This window comes from Cladophialophora yegresii (assembly GCF_000585515.1).
Source record: "Cladophialophora yegresii CBS 114405 chromosome Unknown aczIN-supercont1.5, whole genome shotgun sequence".
NCBI classification, from domain to species: domain Eukaryota; kingdom Fungi; phylum Ascomycota; class Eurotiomycetes; order Chaetothyriales; family Herpotrichiellaceae; genus Cladophialophora; species Cladophialophora yegresii.
In genome coordinates, this window is record NW_006913049.1 from 151,571 (window position 1) to 168,049 (window position 16,479).

At 54.9% G+C, this 16,479-nt stretch overlaps 8 protein-coding genes across 8 annotated transcripts; 5 read left to right on the forward strand and 3 right to left on the reverse strand.

The window, feature by feature from the left end:
- Window positions 1–591: 591 nt before the first annotated feature.
- On the forward strand, window positions 592–1,412 carry A1O7_06788 (uncharacterized protein; the record flags this gene model as incomplete). Its single annotated transcript, XM_007760788.1, has 2 exons — window positions 592–664; window positions 718–1,412. The coding sequence occupies 2 exons, from the start codon at window positions 592–594 to the stop codon at window positions 1,410–1,412; spliced, it is 768 nt and encodes a 255-aa protein (XP_007758978.1).
- An 877-nt stretch (window positions 1,413–2,289) lies between these two features.
- On the forward strand, window positions 2,290–3,476 carry A1O7_06789 (uncharacterized protein; the record flags this gene model as incomplete). The annotated part of the gene is made up of 2 exons (XM_007760789.1): window positions 2,290–2,950; window positions 3,016–3,476. The coding sequence occupies 2 exons, from the start codon at window positions 2,290–2,292 to the stop codon at window positions 3,474–3,476; spliced, it is 1,122 nt and encodes a 373-aa protein (XP_007758979.1).
- Window positions 3,477–4,358: 882 nt separating this feature from the next.
- Window positions 4,359–4,986, forward strand: A1O7_06790 (uncharacterized protein; the record flags this gene model as incomplete). Its single annotated transcript, XM_007760790.1, has 2 exons — window positions 4,359–4,475; window positions 4,582–4,986. The coding sequence occupies 2 exons, from the start codon at window positions 4,359–4,361 to the stop codon at window positions 4,984–4,986; spliced, it is 522 nt and encodes a 173-aa protein (XP_007758980.1).
- A 500-nt stretch (window positions 4,987–5,486) lies between these two features.
- A1O7_06791 (uncharacterized protein) lies at window positions 5,487–7,064 on the forward strand (the record flags this gene model as incomplete). Its single annotated transcript, XM_007760791.1, has 1 exon — window positions 5,487–7,064. One exon carries the CDS (start codon window positions 5,487–5,489, stop codon window positions 7,062–7,064), a length of 1,578 nt encoding a protein of 525 aa, XP_007758981.1.
- A 398-nt stretch (window positions 7,065–7,462) lies between these two features.
- A1O7_06792 (uncharacterized protein) lies at window positions 7,463–8,398 on the reverse strand (the record flags this gene model as incomplete). The annotated part of the gene is made up of 1 exon (XM_007760792.1): window positions 7,463–8,398. One exon carries the CDS (start codon window positions 8,396–8,398, stop codon window positions 7,463–7,465), a length of 936 nt encoding a protein of 311 aa, XP_007758982.1.
- A 935-nt stretch (window positions 8,399–9,333) lies between these two features.
- On the reverse strand, window positions 9,334–10,113 carry A1O7_06793 (uncharacterized protein; the record flags this gene model as incomplete). The annotated part of the gene is made up of 1 exon (XM_007760793.1): window positions 9,334–10,113. One exon carries the CDS (start codon window positions 10,111–10,113, stop codon window positions 9,334–9,336), a length of 780 nt encoding a protein of 259 aa, XP_007758983.1.
- Window positions 10,114–10,500: 387 nt separating this feature from the next.
- On the reverse strand, window positions 10,501–12,141 carry A1O7_06794 (uncharacterized protein; the record flags this gene model as incomplete). Its single annotated transcript, XM_007760794.1, has 1 exon — window positions 10,501–12,141. The coding sequence occupies one exon, from the start codon at window positions 12,139–12,141 to the stop codon at window positions 10,501–10,503; it is 1,641 nt and encodes a 546-aa protein (XP_007758984.1).
- A 685-nt stretch (window positions 12,142–12,826) lies between these two features.
- A1O7_06795 (uncharacterized protein) lies at window positions 12,827–15,637 on the forward strand (the record flags this gene model as incomplete). The annotated part of the gene is made up of 1 exon (XM_007760795.1): window positions 12,827–15,637. One exon carries the CDS (start codon window positions 12,827–12,829, stop codon window positions 15,635–15,637), a length of 2,811 nt encoding a protein of 936 aa, XP_007758985.1.
- Window positions 15,638–16,479: the final 842 nt, after the last annotated feature.

Consider the following 16,479-nt stretch of genomic DNA (forward strand, 5'->3'; position numbering starts at 1 on the left):
CTGTGCTCAAGAGGTTGAAAATGAGATCTGTCGGCTGTATAGCATTCCATTAGTCCTTTGTCTGAACCTTGTCGTATCTCGTTTGGTCTGTAATTACTCAACGAAGTTCTTCGGGCGTGGGCCGCCGCCCCTTCAGGTCTTCTGAGTCTATAACCAGACATTCTATAGACCTATTCATGATCTTGAATGGTTCGCGTCTGCAATGCCTGATGCATGGGCCGATTAAGGATGCCATAGAGGGTTGAATATGCTGGAAGTCCATAGTACGCTCACTGTTGACCTTTTGTCCTCAGCACATTGTAGCTCCTGTACAATATACACCACTCCCACGGCTTTTCTGCCGTGATAGCTTGCTAACCAGACGTCTAACTGAGTCGTGTAATGCGTGCCACCATTGTCATCATCTGAGCTTCTTTATTTCAGCTCGGAGACAAGAACAATTAGACAGCAAACACTGATCTCCATGGGCATTATCTCTGGTTAAATCCTAGAATCCAGCTTTCCTCCTGCCTTCGCCTCGCAACTTTCAGCTTACAGCATTCCCTCAAGCAGTTTCTTCGGCCGAAAATGCTTTCGGTACAACTGTCGGTCATGGCTGACGCGAGTTCTGAGGCTGCTGCTGGCAGATACGTCATTCCACCTCGTCGCGACCACGAGTCCTCTGGTATTGATTCAGTGCTTACCTCGTCTCCTTGCGATTCTAACAGTTTATTATAGCCGATCCACCGACAACTCCCACACCGACTGGTCGAAACGGATCTACCAATGGGAAGGACTCCGTCGGTACAATCACAAATACTTCGAGCGTCGTCCCCGTTACCCGCTATGCCATACCAGACGCCCTGAAGCCGCGTAGTCCGAACTCTCAGTTCAAGGAAGAGTTGCACCACAGTCTCCGGAGGCTCGACAGCGACTACTATGTCAAATTCTTCCGGGCAGAGCTAGTAAAGCAGCTTCGCCAGAGGAACACTCACGTCTCGCATAAGCCTTCAGGCAAGCCAGAGTATGTCGCAGATACCAGTGCTTCAATCGCCTTCATCAACGCCCTAGCACACACCATTGAGCGCCACGAGAAGCCGAGTCCAGGGGTTGACAGTGCTATCTGGGATGCTCAAATCGAGAGGCTTTTGGAGTGCTTGGACCAAGACTACGACGCGACGACAGCCAGTGATATCGGACACGGCAGAGCATTAGAAGAGTATCCTGATATTCATACTACAATTCTTTGGGCACTCGAGACTCTTCGCGGACGACTTCACGAGCTGAAAGGTTCTGCTCATGCCAACATCTCCGCTGAGCCTGAACCGCCAGCTCTGGCCCTTGAGAACAGATCAATCACCAAGGGGCTATTCTTCTGGTTCATGTTGACCCTGTTGGCGGCAATGCTTTACTGGGTCTGCCCTGGCTTGTAGTTGGCCATTCGGGTTCGCAAGGTTCTTTTCCGTCTCAGGCATGAGCCTAGGTCCTCCTCCCGAGCTCTAGACTCATGATCATGATTGGATAGAAGGCGCTGCGGTTGTGGAAGCAATGGCATGGTGAGTGAGCAACGTTGGCTGCATTAGGAGGAGAGTTGGTGGTGCTCCTGGTGTCCCATTTCCGGGACACGAGCATGAATGTAAGCAACAGAGCATTGAAGGCCTTGCAGACCTGAACTCATGATAAGCATCGACGGGTATCCGTCCATTAGCACTAGCTACTTCAGACAGATGTCCAAATCAGCTGCTGCTTCCTGCATTTCGACCGTGTACATGCCCAGCTCGTTGCTGTGTACCGGTAGTCGGTCAGGAGCGGGAGGCTTCTGTGATCCGCCCACTGTCCCCGACTGACACAATTGCTTTCCCCTATCTGCTGCCTCGGGTTCGTCTCTGTAGCTGCATGATCGTGAAAGTGTTTGCACACTTGGCGCTCATGCAAGTATCCTCTGGGCAATGGAACGAACGTCAGACGAGCGAGTTGCAGCAAGACCCTTGGCCACTTCTCCAGCAATGGGATAGCAAACCTTGCGCGCAATACAGCAAACTTAGAAACCGGTAAATGCCTGTTGCTTTTCAAGCTCAGCAAGCTTGAGCGTCAAGCATAGCAAAGACAGGTTGCTGTCCAGTTGCTTCTTTTTCAAACATGAACGAGATATCGGGCATATATTAGACCTCTACTCCTGGGCTCGTACGGTCATCATCACTGTGATCGTCAATACACTCAACCTTCCAACGATCTCTTGATAAAGATCCTGACACTCCAGATTGCACCCTCAGCACTACCAAACCACCTTACTACAGCTCTGCCCTTGCAATGGCTAGCCAGTGCGGCAGGGACTCCAACCAAACGGTCGACACCGTGCCGGCAAGTGTCCATCATCACATATCCTACCAGTTGCAGGCCAGACTGCGCAACGACTTCTCGTCCGTCCAGAGTCCCCTCGAAAAGTTCAAGAATGCCACATACAGAGACGTCACCATCCTTCTTGCAGAGCCATTGATACGGGTTACACCGCTCGACAAGCATATCCGGGATGTGCTCGGTCTGTCACTACTCAATTTCCAGTACGAATCCGAGGGCAACCCAGCCATTCTCACCTTTCTGCATCCATGGCCTGAGTTGTCTGAAAAATGTCCATCCCCACCCCATACCGAGGACGGCATTGCACAAGATGAGGACGCCGCCATCATGCCGGAGAGCCTTTCCCGCAAATACGTCAACGTCGTACTCAAAATCTGGGAGTCGCGCTGCGGACTCGACGCGTTTAGAAGCCAGAAGATCGACCAGGGACTCATGACCATGCTCGGCAAAATTATCAGCCCGTGCGGACTCACATACAAGCCTGATGGTCTGTACCTCCGGATCCAGGATGTCGAACGATCGGACAAGCGACTTTCGTGCGTCAAGGTTGCCACCAAAAAGGGGGACATTCTCAAATATCTCGGCTTGGAGATTAGAGGTATCGAGACATTCCGTACCTGATCACCTACTTCATCAAGACCTATCTACCTCACCATGCCGCCGATGCTCGTCGCGCAGACGCCGTCCTGAGCCGCAAGCAGGTCCGCTGCGACGTCAAGGATTTTTTCGGCACAGACTTCGCTCAGGAGTTCGAGCGGCTGAGGGCTCAGGCTGTGTTCACGGTCGATTGCGCTAGATTGTTCAGCAGACTCCGGAAGGAGCTGCCCCGGTACGTTAAGGGGCCTGAGCTGACATATGCTATCAAAGGTGTGAAGAGAGTGGTCGGCCTCTACCGATCGGACTACAAGGATGTCACTCTCGACGCTCCCGGGACCAGGAAGTGGGACTACATGAGAGAGGCTTTTGAACAGCGCAGATATCAAGTCTTTCGCAACGAAGCAAAGAAGCACTGGATCTATATCGGCGCGTACCAGAAGTGGCTCGACGCCAAACGGAGTGCGCAGAACTACAAGGCCTACAAGACGCGGCAAGAAGCGAGACTTCAGGAGAGAGGAAAGGCGGAAGCGGGGAGCGGCTGATGATGCGCACGAAACGAGAGATCGTCAAGCGGGCCATACCTTCGCTCGGGTGTTCCCAAGTGCTGACGCTTCGTGGAAATGATAAGAAAGGATTGCTTTCTATCGAGGGCTGCATTGGTCTGGTCGTTGGCGTTTGCGTGTGGGTTCTTTCCTTTCCTTTCATTTCTTCCCTTATTTGTCGTTCCCTCGACGGGCAGGCAGAATGCCCCGTGTCTCTAATCAAGGGATTCCGGCGAAATTCGAGGCTTTGTATTCCTTGAAATGCTGAACTGTCTTTGCTTAGGTGAAGGGGATTGCTTACGGGCTGTCTTGCTTCTAGATAGAATACCGCGTAATGCTTTGATAGTGCTGATAGAAGAATGATGATGGTTATTTCGACCAGCTGGCTCTACACCATGGCCATGTCCAGCAGATAATCGATCTTCCTTTCCGTCCAGTCCCTTCCACTTCCAGCAGCACCCGTCTGACTCGTTTAAGAAGCACATAGGAGGGCACCCTTCGCCAGCTCATATAGAAGCTTTTTACCTCATATGCTGCCTGCGTGGTGACGCAAATTCACAACTGTCGGACTGTAGCTTCATATCTCATCCTTCACACCACACGCGTTGCTGGCAGTGCTCGTCGCGAGGCAGTCAGGATTCACCCGTCGTGTTGAAACTTCCCTCTTCACGACTCGTTACCACGGTAGCCCGGTTACTTGTAAAGCAGTTGTCGCGTCAGTACTGTTTACCTCCTAGATAGCACTTCCTCGTCTTTCTGCCCTTCCCCTTTTCTTTCTCCCCCTCCAACCTGGAAACGCTCCAAGAATACCAGCTGGTTACTGAATTCATGCTACTTTCCACATCACATATCCCCAACTCATTCGAGATGACGACGGCCAATATGGCAGGCTTCGACGTTATCTGCTTCATCCAGTTGATGTGCGCACAGACACTACAGGAGCTCGCAAAGCTGAGTGACCAGCCTTTGAACCTCCCGGAAATGCCCAGCATCGTGACGGTATGGGTCCCTCCTTCCTTCGTCGCTCCTTCGTCACTCCACCGTATCTGTTCCGTTGTTTGGCGTTCGCCTCACGCTTGGTTGAAGCTAATCTAATACTTCGCAGACTGGCGAGCGCCTGTACGAGACCAACCTTCGCGGCATACTAAGATATCTCAAGCAAGTCCACAAGGCGTGCAAGAGGCAAGGACTTGTCAACGCCGCCGTCGAGGTCCTCGCACACCGAGCGACGGTCAAGCAATTCCACGATGTCAACGACTGGGTTGTCGACCTCCTCATGACCCTGGAGGTGCCGGTAGGCGTGAAAGGGCTCGTCGGCGGAGACATTACTGCTCAAGACCTTCGTGACTACCTGAACGGTGTCCGTCCTCAAATCCTTCACGACTCTAGCCGTGCAGATATATCTACTCCCAGTCCGCTCTCGACTACGGAGGATCCACTCACAGATGCAAAAGTCGTTGCTCGAAGTCCAGACGTACGTGAAATCTATCTTCTCCCTGGAATTGAATAGGTGCTGATTGCTATACGGAGACACAGGTTCCTGACAAAGAGAGCACGATCTTCGAGTTCCAGGGGAACAACCAAGACGACAGTCCCAAGTTGCCTCCACTGACCAAATTACGAAACTTTGGCTTCAGACACACTTCTCTTCCCCTGCTCCCGGCCTTGGAGCAAACCACTAGGCTTGACTCTTCCTGCACAAGAAGTGTGTCTCTACCCATCTTCGCCAAAGGGGATGCATCGCCTTCCTTCTTGGAGCTGTCTGGTGAGACTCTAGAGGAATTTATTCGCGCCGTGGAGGTTTCTCCAGACAAGCTTGATAACAAGAACAGGTGGCCCGAACTGATTCAAATGCCAGGGGCTATCGCTTTCTTGGGCCGGTCACCGACGACTCAAAAATTGAAACAGTTCATGGCACTGCATGGGCTAGAATGGGTTGTCCGAGTCCGAGGCAAGTAGCCTTATCAGTCGAATGCACAGACACTGGAAGATAGACCTCATTTACCAGCTATGCCCGCCCGAGAGTCTGTGATGATCGAGGTGATTCCCTGTGATCGGGCATCTACGGAAGAGCCCAGCATCGAAGTTGCCTTCAACGCCACGCCCACCGGCCACGCGTCTAGCAAGGCACAGAGTCCCGAATCAACCACTCTTTACGGTACGTCAATCAGTAAAGAGCCATCCATGAATGAACATAATATCTTTGACGTCTCCTCGCATGCTGATGGTGCTGCGGGGAAACATGCTGCGAAACTCGAATCAATGTCACCTCCGAAGAAGCTTGCTACTGGAGTGGTGTCTACCGAGCAGCAAATCTCCAAGCTGGCTCATGTCTTTCCTTGGTTGAGGAGTGACGCTGAGGAAGAGGCTACATCAGAGCCGGCTGTCGTTGCACCGGTCGAAGATGAGCTGGCTTCCTCCTTTAGCGACGATAGTCACAGCCTGACACATGTTTTTGTTTGGCTGAGACCCAGCTACACAAGCTCACAGGGCGAGACGGACGTGCTTGAACCTGTTACTGATCCAGACTACGATGTCTTCGTCACTGACAAGCCATCCGACGACCCTGGACAGGCTATTACCCCTAGCGGAAACCTTTCGCTTCTTGAGGAACAGCCCGCGTTCGACAATGCGGCTCACGATCTTACTGTCGACCGTGCCTGCGCTCCATACTCCATCGCACATATCAGCGAAAGCTCTGTCGCACACTTGAATGAGCTACCATTTATCAATCGGCCGGTCATCCAAGAGCCGTCCAATGAGACGCTACCCGTCGAGCAGCCCAACTTTGCGACATCGACCACACCCCCTCCCTCCCACGATTGCGCGCGGCCCCAGTCCGCGGAAGAGCCAGACCCAATCACGACTGCCTCGAAAGATGTTGCCGTCTACGAATCACCGTACGGAACCTTGGACCACGTCTTCGTCTTCCAAAAGTCCGTCCTTACCACGGTCCACACTGGTTCCAGAGGTATTTCTGTCTACGAATCACCGTTCATGACCTTGGATCACATCTTCGTCTTTCGGAACTCTTTGGCCACCAACTCTAGCGCGTCGGCTGAGTATGACCGCCATGTCGGGGAGATAGTTACAGTTAATGACTCAGAGGCTCCTGGTGATGTACATGTTACGATCCAAGAGCAGGCCGTCAACGCCACCCGCGAAGACGATCCCACTCCCAATGATGGTGCTTGGGACAAGAACGAACTCGATTACATGGCGGCAGACGCTGTTGTCGTTGACCAGGACCCCGGCAAGAATAGCCTCACTGAAGAAGATGCCGTTCAGCCAGAATGCAACCACCACAAAACTGAACACAGCACTAAACCAGAGCTTGATACGGATACGACATCATCTCTCGCCCCTTCAACACCGAGCTACGCTGAGACGGTCGTAACCGGCAAGGCTGTCAGTCCTTCACCTCACCCTTTCCACGACGTGCCACCCGTTCTCACCCCATGGTCATTCACTCCTATCATCGTAGGCGCGACCGCGTCCGCCATCCTTGTCTCGGCCCTCTCCCCAGCCCTCTCGGCCACGATGCTCTGGGCGAGCGTCATCTACACCAAGAACAAGCTGCGCTGTTGAAGGACGAGCTCGGCGATAATTCGTGTTTGCTCTTCATTCTGGCTAGGACTTCATGGCGCCGGGAGTTAGATCATCCGAAGTGTTCATAACCCCGTAGAGCTGGGGTTCGGGACTCGGCAAGAAAGCCTTGCGACTAGTAAAGCATGTGGGTTGGTTGACTCCGACAAAGCTTCGATCCCAGTGTGGATGGTATTCTCGGTATCATAGGGGCAACGATCAAGAAAAGCTCCCTCGCTTGGTCGTGACTCGTTCATCGTGAACCGTTCTTCAACAAAACTGAAGCTTGGACTCCTTTCTAATGTAATGCAGTTTACCAGCACAGAACCCTCTCGACCACTCCGCTCTGATGAAAGGCATCAGACCCGGTCGCGAAACAAAGCTCAGACCATGCATGGTCCTTAGAAGCCCAGTCGGGCTCTCCTCGAACCTCTGGGCCGCTCCGCGTCACCACCGTCGACACCCTGCATCATGGAGCACGAGTTGGTGGTCGTTACCCCTAGTCGCCCTCTTGTACACCCACCGTCCACTCCGTCTTCGTCTCCTTCATCATCACCGGACTCGCCACCACCCTGTCGCGAGCCTCCAGCACCTCTTCGTCCACCACGGCCTGATCCTCCCGTTCCACTGAAGGGATCTTCACCCCAAGCTCCGGATCCGCCACGCCCTCCAAAGTCGTCCGAATAGTCCGAATCCGAGTCTTCCAGATCGAGGTCGTCGAACATGTCTAGGAACTCGTCTTCCCCGTCCGAACCGAGGAAACCAAACCCGCCGCCAAGCATACGGCCCATCCCACCACGGGATCTTCCGCTATGGCAACCATGTCTGCGGCATCGATGATGATGTCTCCCTCCGAAGCCCCCGGGGCCGCCAGAGCCCCCGAAGTGGCCTCCACCAAGATTGATTTCCACTCCACCAGTGACTCGGATCCGGCGACCACCACCCATCCCAGGGTGTCGCGAACTGGCGACCAAGTGACCGTTGTTCCAGACTTCGTATGAGGATGAGCCATCATTCGCGGTCGCCCGTGCACTTGTGTGACCCCCTCCGTAGGTGATATTCTCATTGCTACTTCGTCCCCCAGCGCGATTGCCTCCTCGAGGTCCGCGGGTGCGGCTCCTGGGCGTAAAATCATGGTTATGGCCCCTGTTGACCCGCCTCGTGTAAGGGTCCGGGTAGAATTCCGGACCAGGCATCTCGCCTAGATCTCCATGGCCGAAGTAGCCCGAGTCGCAGCCAGGGACGAGCGCGCCGATCTCGGGGTCCCAGTGGTCGTCTTCTCCGTGGCGGGTGCCTCGTGGGCGACGATGACGACGAGGGCGACGAGGGCCGAACATGACGGCGGGTGAAGCTGATGTCCGACCCTAGTATATAGTGGTCTCTAGAGTCTGGAGTCTGGACTTGAGTGGTGAGATCCTAGGTGCGAAAACCGGAACTGTTTGCTGCGTGTTTCGAAGGAGGGGATGCGTATGGCCTCTTTTTCTCGAGCAATGCGGATGCTCCGGGAAAGGCGACATATATATGCATGTCCTATGCTTGACCTTGTCACTGGGTGTGCGTTTACACAGTGTGAGCACTGCAGTCATGCGGTAAGGGACAGCGTTAGCAGCTAGAAGTTGGCCAAGCGAACAAGCTGTAATTGACGGTGGTGAGGGACAAACTATCGTTACTCACTTGGTCACTCGCCGGATTCTGGATCAGAGCACTGGAGATATATTGCGTGTGGGGTGACAGGAAGGGAGGGATGCACATTACGATCTGTTTGGCCCCCTTTACAACGCCTGTGAATGCCAGCTGAGCCAGAGAGTAGGACGCAAGACTTTCGACGTATCCATCAGGCATGGTCACAATGCAGTTGAAACTATTCAGCTGGTTTGTAACCCACCAACCCCATCACTTTGCTTAGCTAGCAGACGGAAGCTCTTACAGAGACGGTACATGAACCCCTTCCTGTCTTCGAGATGGTACAAGAACCCTTTCCTGTCTTCAAGTCGGTGCAGCTACTCATCGATCGAGACCAGCTCCATGTCATGACGGCCCGTCGAGGATCCCATGATCATACCATTCGTGCAGCACCCGTACTCCCAGTCAAACGTGCATGACCATCCCGTTCCTTGATCTCCCCTGATTGCGTGTCGTCGCTTGATCCTCAGCGCTCGCCACTCGCGGATCTGTCATGCACCTTCTGTGTCAAACCAGCGTCATCAACTCTCTACCTCTGAAGTGCTAGCCGGTTTGGCGGAGGCAGAGGCAGAGGGAGAGGTTCGTGAGACTATTCCAACACCTCTCCGTGCATACCGAGCATCGACCAGTAAAGGTCACGGGGTTCAACATCGTCAAACTGGCCCCTCAGTGTCTCTTCCGCAATAAAGGCTCGCAGCTCGTAGACGGCGTCGTTGCCACCGTTGTGCTTGTGGGTGGTGGCGAATCCAAGATAATCCAACACTCTCTGAGCGCTGACTCGGACCCGCCCCCGACGCTGAGCGAGCATCATGGCGAGGTCAAGGCATTGGATATCGTAGGTGTCGGAGTTGGGAAATTCTCGCTTTAAATCGATACCCAGGCCTTCCAGCCAGGTGACATCGTTGGTGGTGTCGAAGAAGAGAAATACGACAGGTCGTTGGTTGTGGTATGGAGCAGTAGCACTGGCCTTGCCATCTCCAAGGACGGTTCGAATCTTTCTGACGACGGCATTCTTGATCGCGGACTTCCAGACCCATTGCGTGTCGCCGAAGTCAAAGGCGACCGCATCTCCTGTCAGACACCAGGACGGGTGTTTCTTCGTGATGACGTGCTTGTGCTCTTTGATCGCGAGGTTGCAAGCTTTGATGTGGCGCCAGGTATTCACGCCTCGGTCGCCCGCTTGGCCGCGAGGGAGTCGTCGAGGGTCAAAGGAGGCGATGCCGATCTCTGTGACGCGCCGCTCAGTATTTCTGATGCCTTGCTGGAATTCCTTGTAGGATTGGTTTCGACAATGGCACTCCACGTCGAGACAGGCCACGACTGCGTCCCCTTCCGGCCAGCCATTGTTAGGTTTTTGAGTGCCAGACATGATGGATGTGATGTAGACCGTACAGCGATTCGATAGCTGAGCGTTTTGAGGCGAGTCCGACACACAAAGCTCAAGAAACACAAGAAGGGACCAAAAGTACTTCAAACGAAGCCGCCATTGCAAGGCAGTGGCATAGCAAGGCAGTGGCATAGCAGTGCAGCCTCAGTGAAGTTGACTAGAGGGAACGCATGGCACGAAGACATTTCCGAGCAGAGTGGTTGACGAGGGGTCACTGCCAAAACAATGGACAGTCACCCAGTCGACAGACACAAAGACATCAGGGCTGCAGAGCAAACAGAGCATGCTCGAGGGGAGACAGAAGCTCGGAGCACCAGTGTGGCGCATATATATATTCCAAGTGATAACCAAAACACACGGCACAGTACCTCACACCCGCTCAACCTGCACAACCCCGTCCTTACCCTCCACGTGCTCCGCATTGTACGCCTCGGCAGCACGCTGTTCGGCGACAGTGACATAGTGCCTGAACTGGCGTGCGGGGACGTGCTCGCGGAACAGCTCGTCCATCTCTTCGTAGGTGCGTCTGCGCGTCTCGGGGACCCACAGATACGCCATGACGGCCCAAATGATCATGAAAGCGCCAAAGACGAACCCGATCTTGGCCTTGAGATTGCCGTAGCCGGGGTTGAACATGTATGGCGCCACGAATGACCACATGGTGTTCGCGGCAGAAGAGACCGAGATGGAGATGGCGAGCGATTTCGCGCGCAGGATCGAGGTCGGGATCTCGCCGGCGAGCGAGTACACGGTCGAGCCGACGCCGACATTGTAGAAGAAGTTGTACATGGTGTAGAAGCCCACGGAAGCGGTGACCGCGGCGGAGTTGTTGATGGAGCCCGAGATGCCCATGCAGATTAGCAGACCGGCGAGGCCAATGCAGCCGCCCAGGTACATGGGACGACGGCCATACAGATCGGAGATGATGAAGGCGATGGTGGCGCCAGAGATGGACAGGATCTGTGCGCCGATCTGGATCCGGAATGACTCTGCGTCGCCGATACCGAGGTACTGATACATCAGGGAGCCGTAGTTGGACACGAAGCCGAGCCCGGCCATGGCTTCGGATGCAAAGACCATGATCCCGATGAGGGTCCGGCGGAGGTTGGTGCCTCTGAAGCACTCAGCATACGACGACAGGCGCTGAGTTTCGGCCTGCTCCAGCGTCAGCTGGATCCGCTTCAAATGTCCCTCGGCGTCACGAGGGTCAGTGTAGAGCCGTTCCAGGACGGCCTGGGCGGCGCTCATCTTCCCCTTAGACACAAGGAAGACTGGCGATTCGGGCATGAAAATTTGTCCAACAAGGGCGACGGCCGCGAAACCCCATTGGGCGCAGATGAGAGACTTCCAGGACCAGTCATTGTCCCACTGGGAGGTGAAGTTGGACATGATGGCCGAGACGAACGGACCAATGCATTGAGACAGGTTGCAGAACCCAATGACGGAGGCGCGGATGGCCAATGGAGAAATGTCCGCTACGTAGGCCGTGCAGACATTGAGGAACGCGCCGATGGCCACAAAGTTCATCATCTTGCCGCCAAAGTACATGGCGATGGATGTCGAGGCAAATTCCACGCCGATGGCAGCGATGTTGATGGCTGCCGCTGCCAGCACGACAGGCTTGGTACCGATCATGTCGGCAAAGTAAGACGCTGCGCATGCGCCAAAGATGGCCGCCGCGTTGGCACCACCGCTCAACGCTGACTGCCACTGGGTCGAGATAAAGTACGCGCCGGTCGCGTCGGGCTCGCCAAATCGCCTCTTGAAGTACGGGATGCTGAGGACGGAGCCCGTGGACTGATTTTCGAAGCCTCGCATGATTAGCGTCCATAGCATGACCCCGATCCAGAACAGCAGTTTTGGATCGGTTCGAAGAGCCTGCAAGTAGGTCCGGTTGTGTTCCTGCTGTTGGATGGCATGTCCATGGAGTTTGTCATCGTGCGGAATGTTCGTGGGCTGGGTCGCGGACTCCTCGTGCCCGACGCGTTCATCTGACTCTGCTTTCGCCATGCTGAAATCGGTGGAGGCTTTTGAACTCAGGGCACTTCTGAAGTACCAAGATGATTCGCGTCTCGTCGCAGAACAGGTGAGAGAGTGGTTGTTGGAGCACGAGCTCAGGAGTCCAAAGCGGCGACGCACATGAGCTTCATATAGTGTTCTGCCCCGTCAACTTCTCCCCCAGGCGTCTCTTCTCCAGCACATTTCCCACATTCTAGATTCCGGAGCTTCGCCTGTGGGGCACGACTCTAGCAAGTCCGACTGAGTTCGTCTTGCGTGTCGTCGGAATGCATTGGACCGAGAGGGGCTCATATTCGCTCGTTCTGGGCACGCCAGAGCTACCTTCGGATAAGCCGAGGGGCAGTTGCAAACTTAGACCATATCAACTGCCCGAATGGTGCATCCGGTCGTTCGGTCATTTGGCGGGCGAGTCAGCGCCAAGGATACGGCGAGTTCCCAGGGGCCTGCTTCCTGTGAACAAAGCCGCCATGGCCACTTATTGAGTTCCGCGTCTCGCTCCTGGGCACGACGCCTCGCTGCCGAATATCCCGGCATGCCGTATGATTGTTGTCCCGAGTGAAGGGGCAAACAGCCTTTTCATCTCCTCTTGGCGGCGAGATGGAGAGATACGTTCGGCAACTTTTGACTCCCCTGGGTCAACCTGGTCGCTGGTCAAGGCATAGCAGTAAGAAACACGATGGCGTTGGCTTCGAGACCATTCGCTGTCACCAATGTTCGGTTTGAGCACTATCTGCCCGAGTATGCTCTCGGCTTGCACGAGTCACAGCCTCGCATCTCATGGCGATTCCAGAACGCGCCTGAAGGGTTCCAACAACATGGATACGAGTTGGAGCTTGTCGACATTCCCTCCTTGTCGCAAGAGGCGCGCAACCCGGCTACGTTCAAGGTCGATTCCGGTGCATCGGTCCTGGTCCCCTGGCCGCATCACGATCGTCTTCGCTCTCGACAGAGAGTGGGTGTCCGAGTCAGGGTCTGGGATGCAGTTGGTTTCAGTTCCGACTGGAGTGAGCAGAGTGCTCTAGAGGTCGGGCTGTTGAGTCGGCAGGACTGGAAGTGCCAGCGCATCACGACGTCGTGGCCAGTCGATCCGTCGAGACCTGGACCCGAACACCTCTTTCGCAAGCAATTCTCGACACGATCTGAGGTGGCACATGCGCGGCTGTACATCACCGCACAAGGCCTCTACGAGGCCAACATCAACGGCTCCAGGATTGGCGATCAGCTCTTGACGCCGGGTTGGACAGATTACTCGAAACGACTCCAGTACCAGACATACGACGTAACTCACCTCATCTCCTCCGGACCCAGCAAAAATTGCGTCGGAGTGCGACTCGCCGAAGGGTGGTTCTGTGGCCGCATCGGATTCGAGGGCGGGAGACGAAATATATGGGGATCTCAGATGACCTTGCTCGCGCAGTTGGAGATACAATATGCAGACGGCGCTCACGAAATCATCAGTACTGATGACACATGGCAGACCACACCAGGGCCGACCCGATTAGCCGAGATCTATGACGGGGAGAAATATGATGCCAATCTCGAGATCCCGGCCTGGTCAACTGGGGACAGCGCGAATTCTGGAGTCTGGCGGAACGCAACGGCCCTTGAGAGCCTCCCAGAAACGACGAAGTTGGTCGCAGGCACAGGAGAACCTGTGCGGGCAGTCGAGGTTCTCAAGCCTGTTGACCTTATTCACACACCCAGCGGAAAATCCATCCTCGATTTCGGCCAAAACTTCACAGGCTATACACGGATCAAAAGAGTCAGGGGAGCAAAAGGACAGACCCTTACTCTCTGGCATGCTGAGGTCCTCGAGCATGGAGAGCTGGGAAGACGACCCCTACGCCAGGCGGCCGCCTGTGATCAATATACCTTCTGTGGTGCAGCTGAGGGTGAGTCTTGGGAGCCGAGATTCACGTTCCATGGATTCCGATATGTGCAGGTGGACGGGTGGCCGGCTCCAAAGGGGGAAAGAGCCATGATGGATTCCTTCGAGGCAGTGGTGATTCATTCCGCCATGGAGCCCGTTGGGGCCTTTTCATGTTCCGACCCTCGATTGGAAAAGCTGCACTCGAACGTGAAGTGGAGCATGCGCAGCAACTTTGTTTCCATCCCAACCGATTGCCCGCAACGGGACGAGAGGCTGGGATGGACTGGTGACCTTGCCCTGTTCGCTCCGGCCGCGACATTATTGTACAACTGCTATGGCCTCGTGTCAAACTGGTTGGTTGACGTCAGAGGAGATCAGGATGATTTAGATGGGGTCCCGCCAGTGGTGAGCCCCAATGTGGTCAAAGAGGACAAGGTCTGGGGGCAAGTAACCCCGTTCGCCATCTGGCACGATTGCACCATCCTCGGGCCATGGGCTTTGTACCAGGCAACAGGCGATTCGACCATACTTGCCTCTTCGTACGAGAGCATGACTACCTGGCTGGACCGGATTCCGCGAAATAAAGCGAGGGACAACATCCTGTGGGATCCTAGCTTTTTCCAACTTGGGGATTGGCTGGATCCCACGGCCTCGCCTCACGATGCTGCGCGTGGACAGACCGACAGTGTGTTGGTAGCTGATGCCTTCTTGATCCACTCCCTCGAGACCATGGCGAGCGTATGCACAATACTGGAGGCCGACAGCACCCAAGCAGAAACTTATGGCGCCGCGGCTGAACGGTACAGATTTGAGACACAACGAGCAAAGTCAGCGTTCCTCAACGAGTACATTTCGGCGAGTGGGAGAGTGGTCTCAGACTCGCAGGCCGCGTATGCCTTGACCATAACTTTTGACCTCTTCGAAACACGCGAGCAAAAGATGCGCGCCGGAGAACGCATAGCGGAGATAGTGCGCAGGAACGATTTCAAAGTCGGCACCGGTTTCGCGGGGACACCGTTCGTGTGCGAGGCGCTCGCGCTGGCGGAGCAGACCCCTGTGGCATATGCGATGTTGCTCAACGAGCAGTGTCCGTCGTGGCTCTACCCAGTGACGATGGGTGCCACCACCGTGTGGGAACGCTGGGACAGCATGCTACCTGACGGCACAATCAACCCCGGCTCCATGACAAGCTTCAACCACTACGCGTTCGGCGCGGTCATCACCTTCTTCTACGAACGCATTGTCGGGATTAGACGGCTCGAGCCCGGCTGGAAGAGGGCCAGCTTTACACCCGCCCCTGGGGGAGGCCTGACGCACTCACAAGCGTCTGTCCTGACTCCGTACGGCCAGCTCTCATGTTCCTGGAGCCTGGATCGCAAGCCTAGCCGGCAGGTCAATGGCGGGCAACACTGCAATCTCCACCTCGCCGTCGTGGTCCCCGCAAATGTGGTTGTGGAACTGGTTCTCCCGTCAAGTTCGTCAAGTTCGTTGGACTCTGAACGAAAGCAAAGCGTCAAGGAGCTCTCGTGCGGCAATTGGTCGTTCTCCGTTCCATGGGTTGAGCCTTCTGATGCCGAATGGCCTGTCAAGCCCATTCACATGAAACTCTTCGGCTGATAGGCTATTCTGGAGGAGTGCTCTCAGGGCTTTCCCAGGTGGCTGAGTTTGACTGAGATTCGTCCTGGACCCATAGACGTGTAGCAGTGTCAAGGATAGCACGGTCTGAATGAAAGCACACGAGTGCTGGTAAAGACCACCCCGCCGTCGTGATCTAGTAGCAGCGCATTTTGGCTGGTAGACACTCATTATCCTGTAGAGTGCAGCGAGAATAGTAGTCAATCACGTTGTCTAATCATTGTTTGACCTGTGACTCAATTGGAGGAGGACATGATGAATTTCAGAGGGGTCTGGGGAGAGACCTAGCTATATAGTTACGAAGGCCTATGTAAACAATACGGTATCGTACAACAGGGGGTATGGCCCAGTACACCTCTTGGCACTGTCTGGCCAACCCTTCGGATAACCCTCCCAGTCACAGACCATGGAGAGAAGACGCGTGAGTGGCGCGAGTGACGAGTGGTGCGCGTTCCTTCTCTACAGCTACAGTAGCCGCGCTTGGCGGGATTGGCTTGGCCTTTTTGTCGGCTTTGCCCTTTGGCCACTTCGTCCACTGTGTAGTCTGTTTCGCCTCACTTGGCTTTGTTCTCCGTACAGTAGAGCCAACAACTGGCAGCATAGGATCGGGCCCAAAAGTCACCGACGACGCGTGGCCTTCAGGCCGCTAACCTGGAAAGAAACACGGCGCTCTGCCATGGCCATAGTCAAGCTTGGAGTCGACCCTGTGCGTACTGCTCGTGAACTGAATACAACATGAGCTTGACTATGCGTCAAGTCCACCGCCAACTCACGAATGGCAATCTTTTTATTAAGAAACTTCCAAGGCACCTCAAGCCACTGGA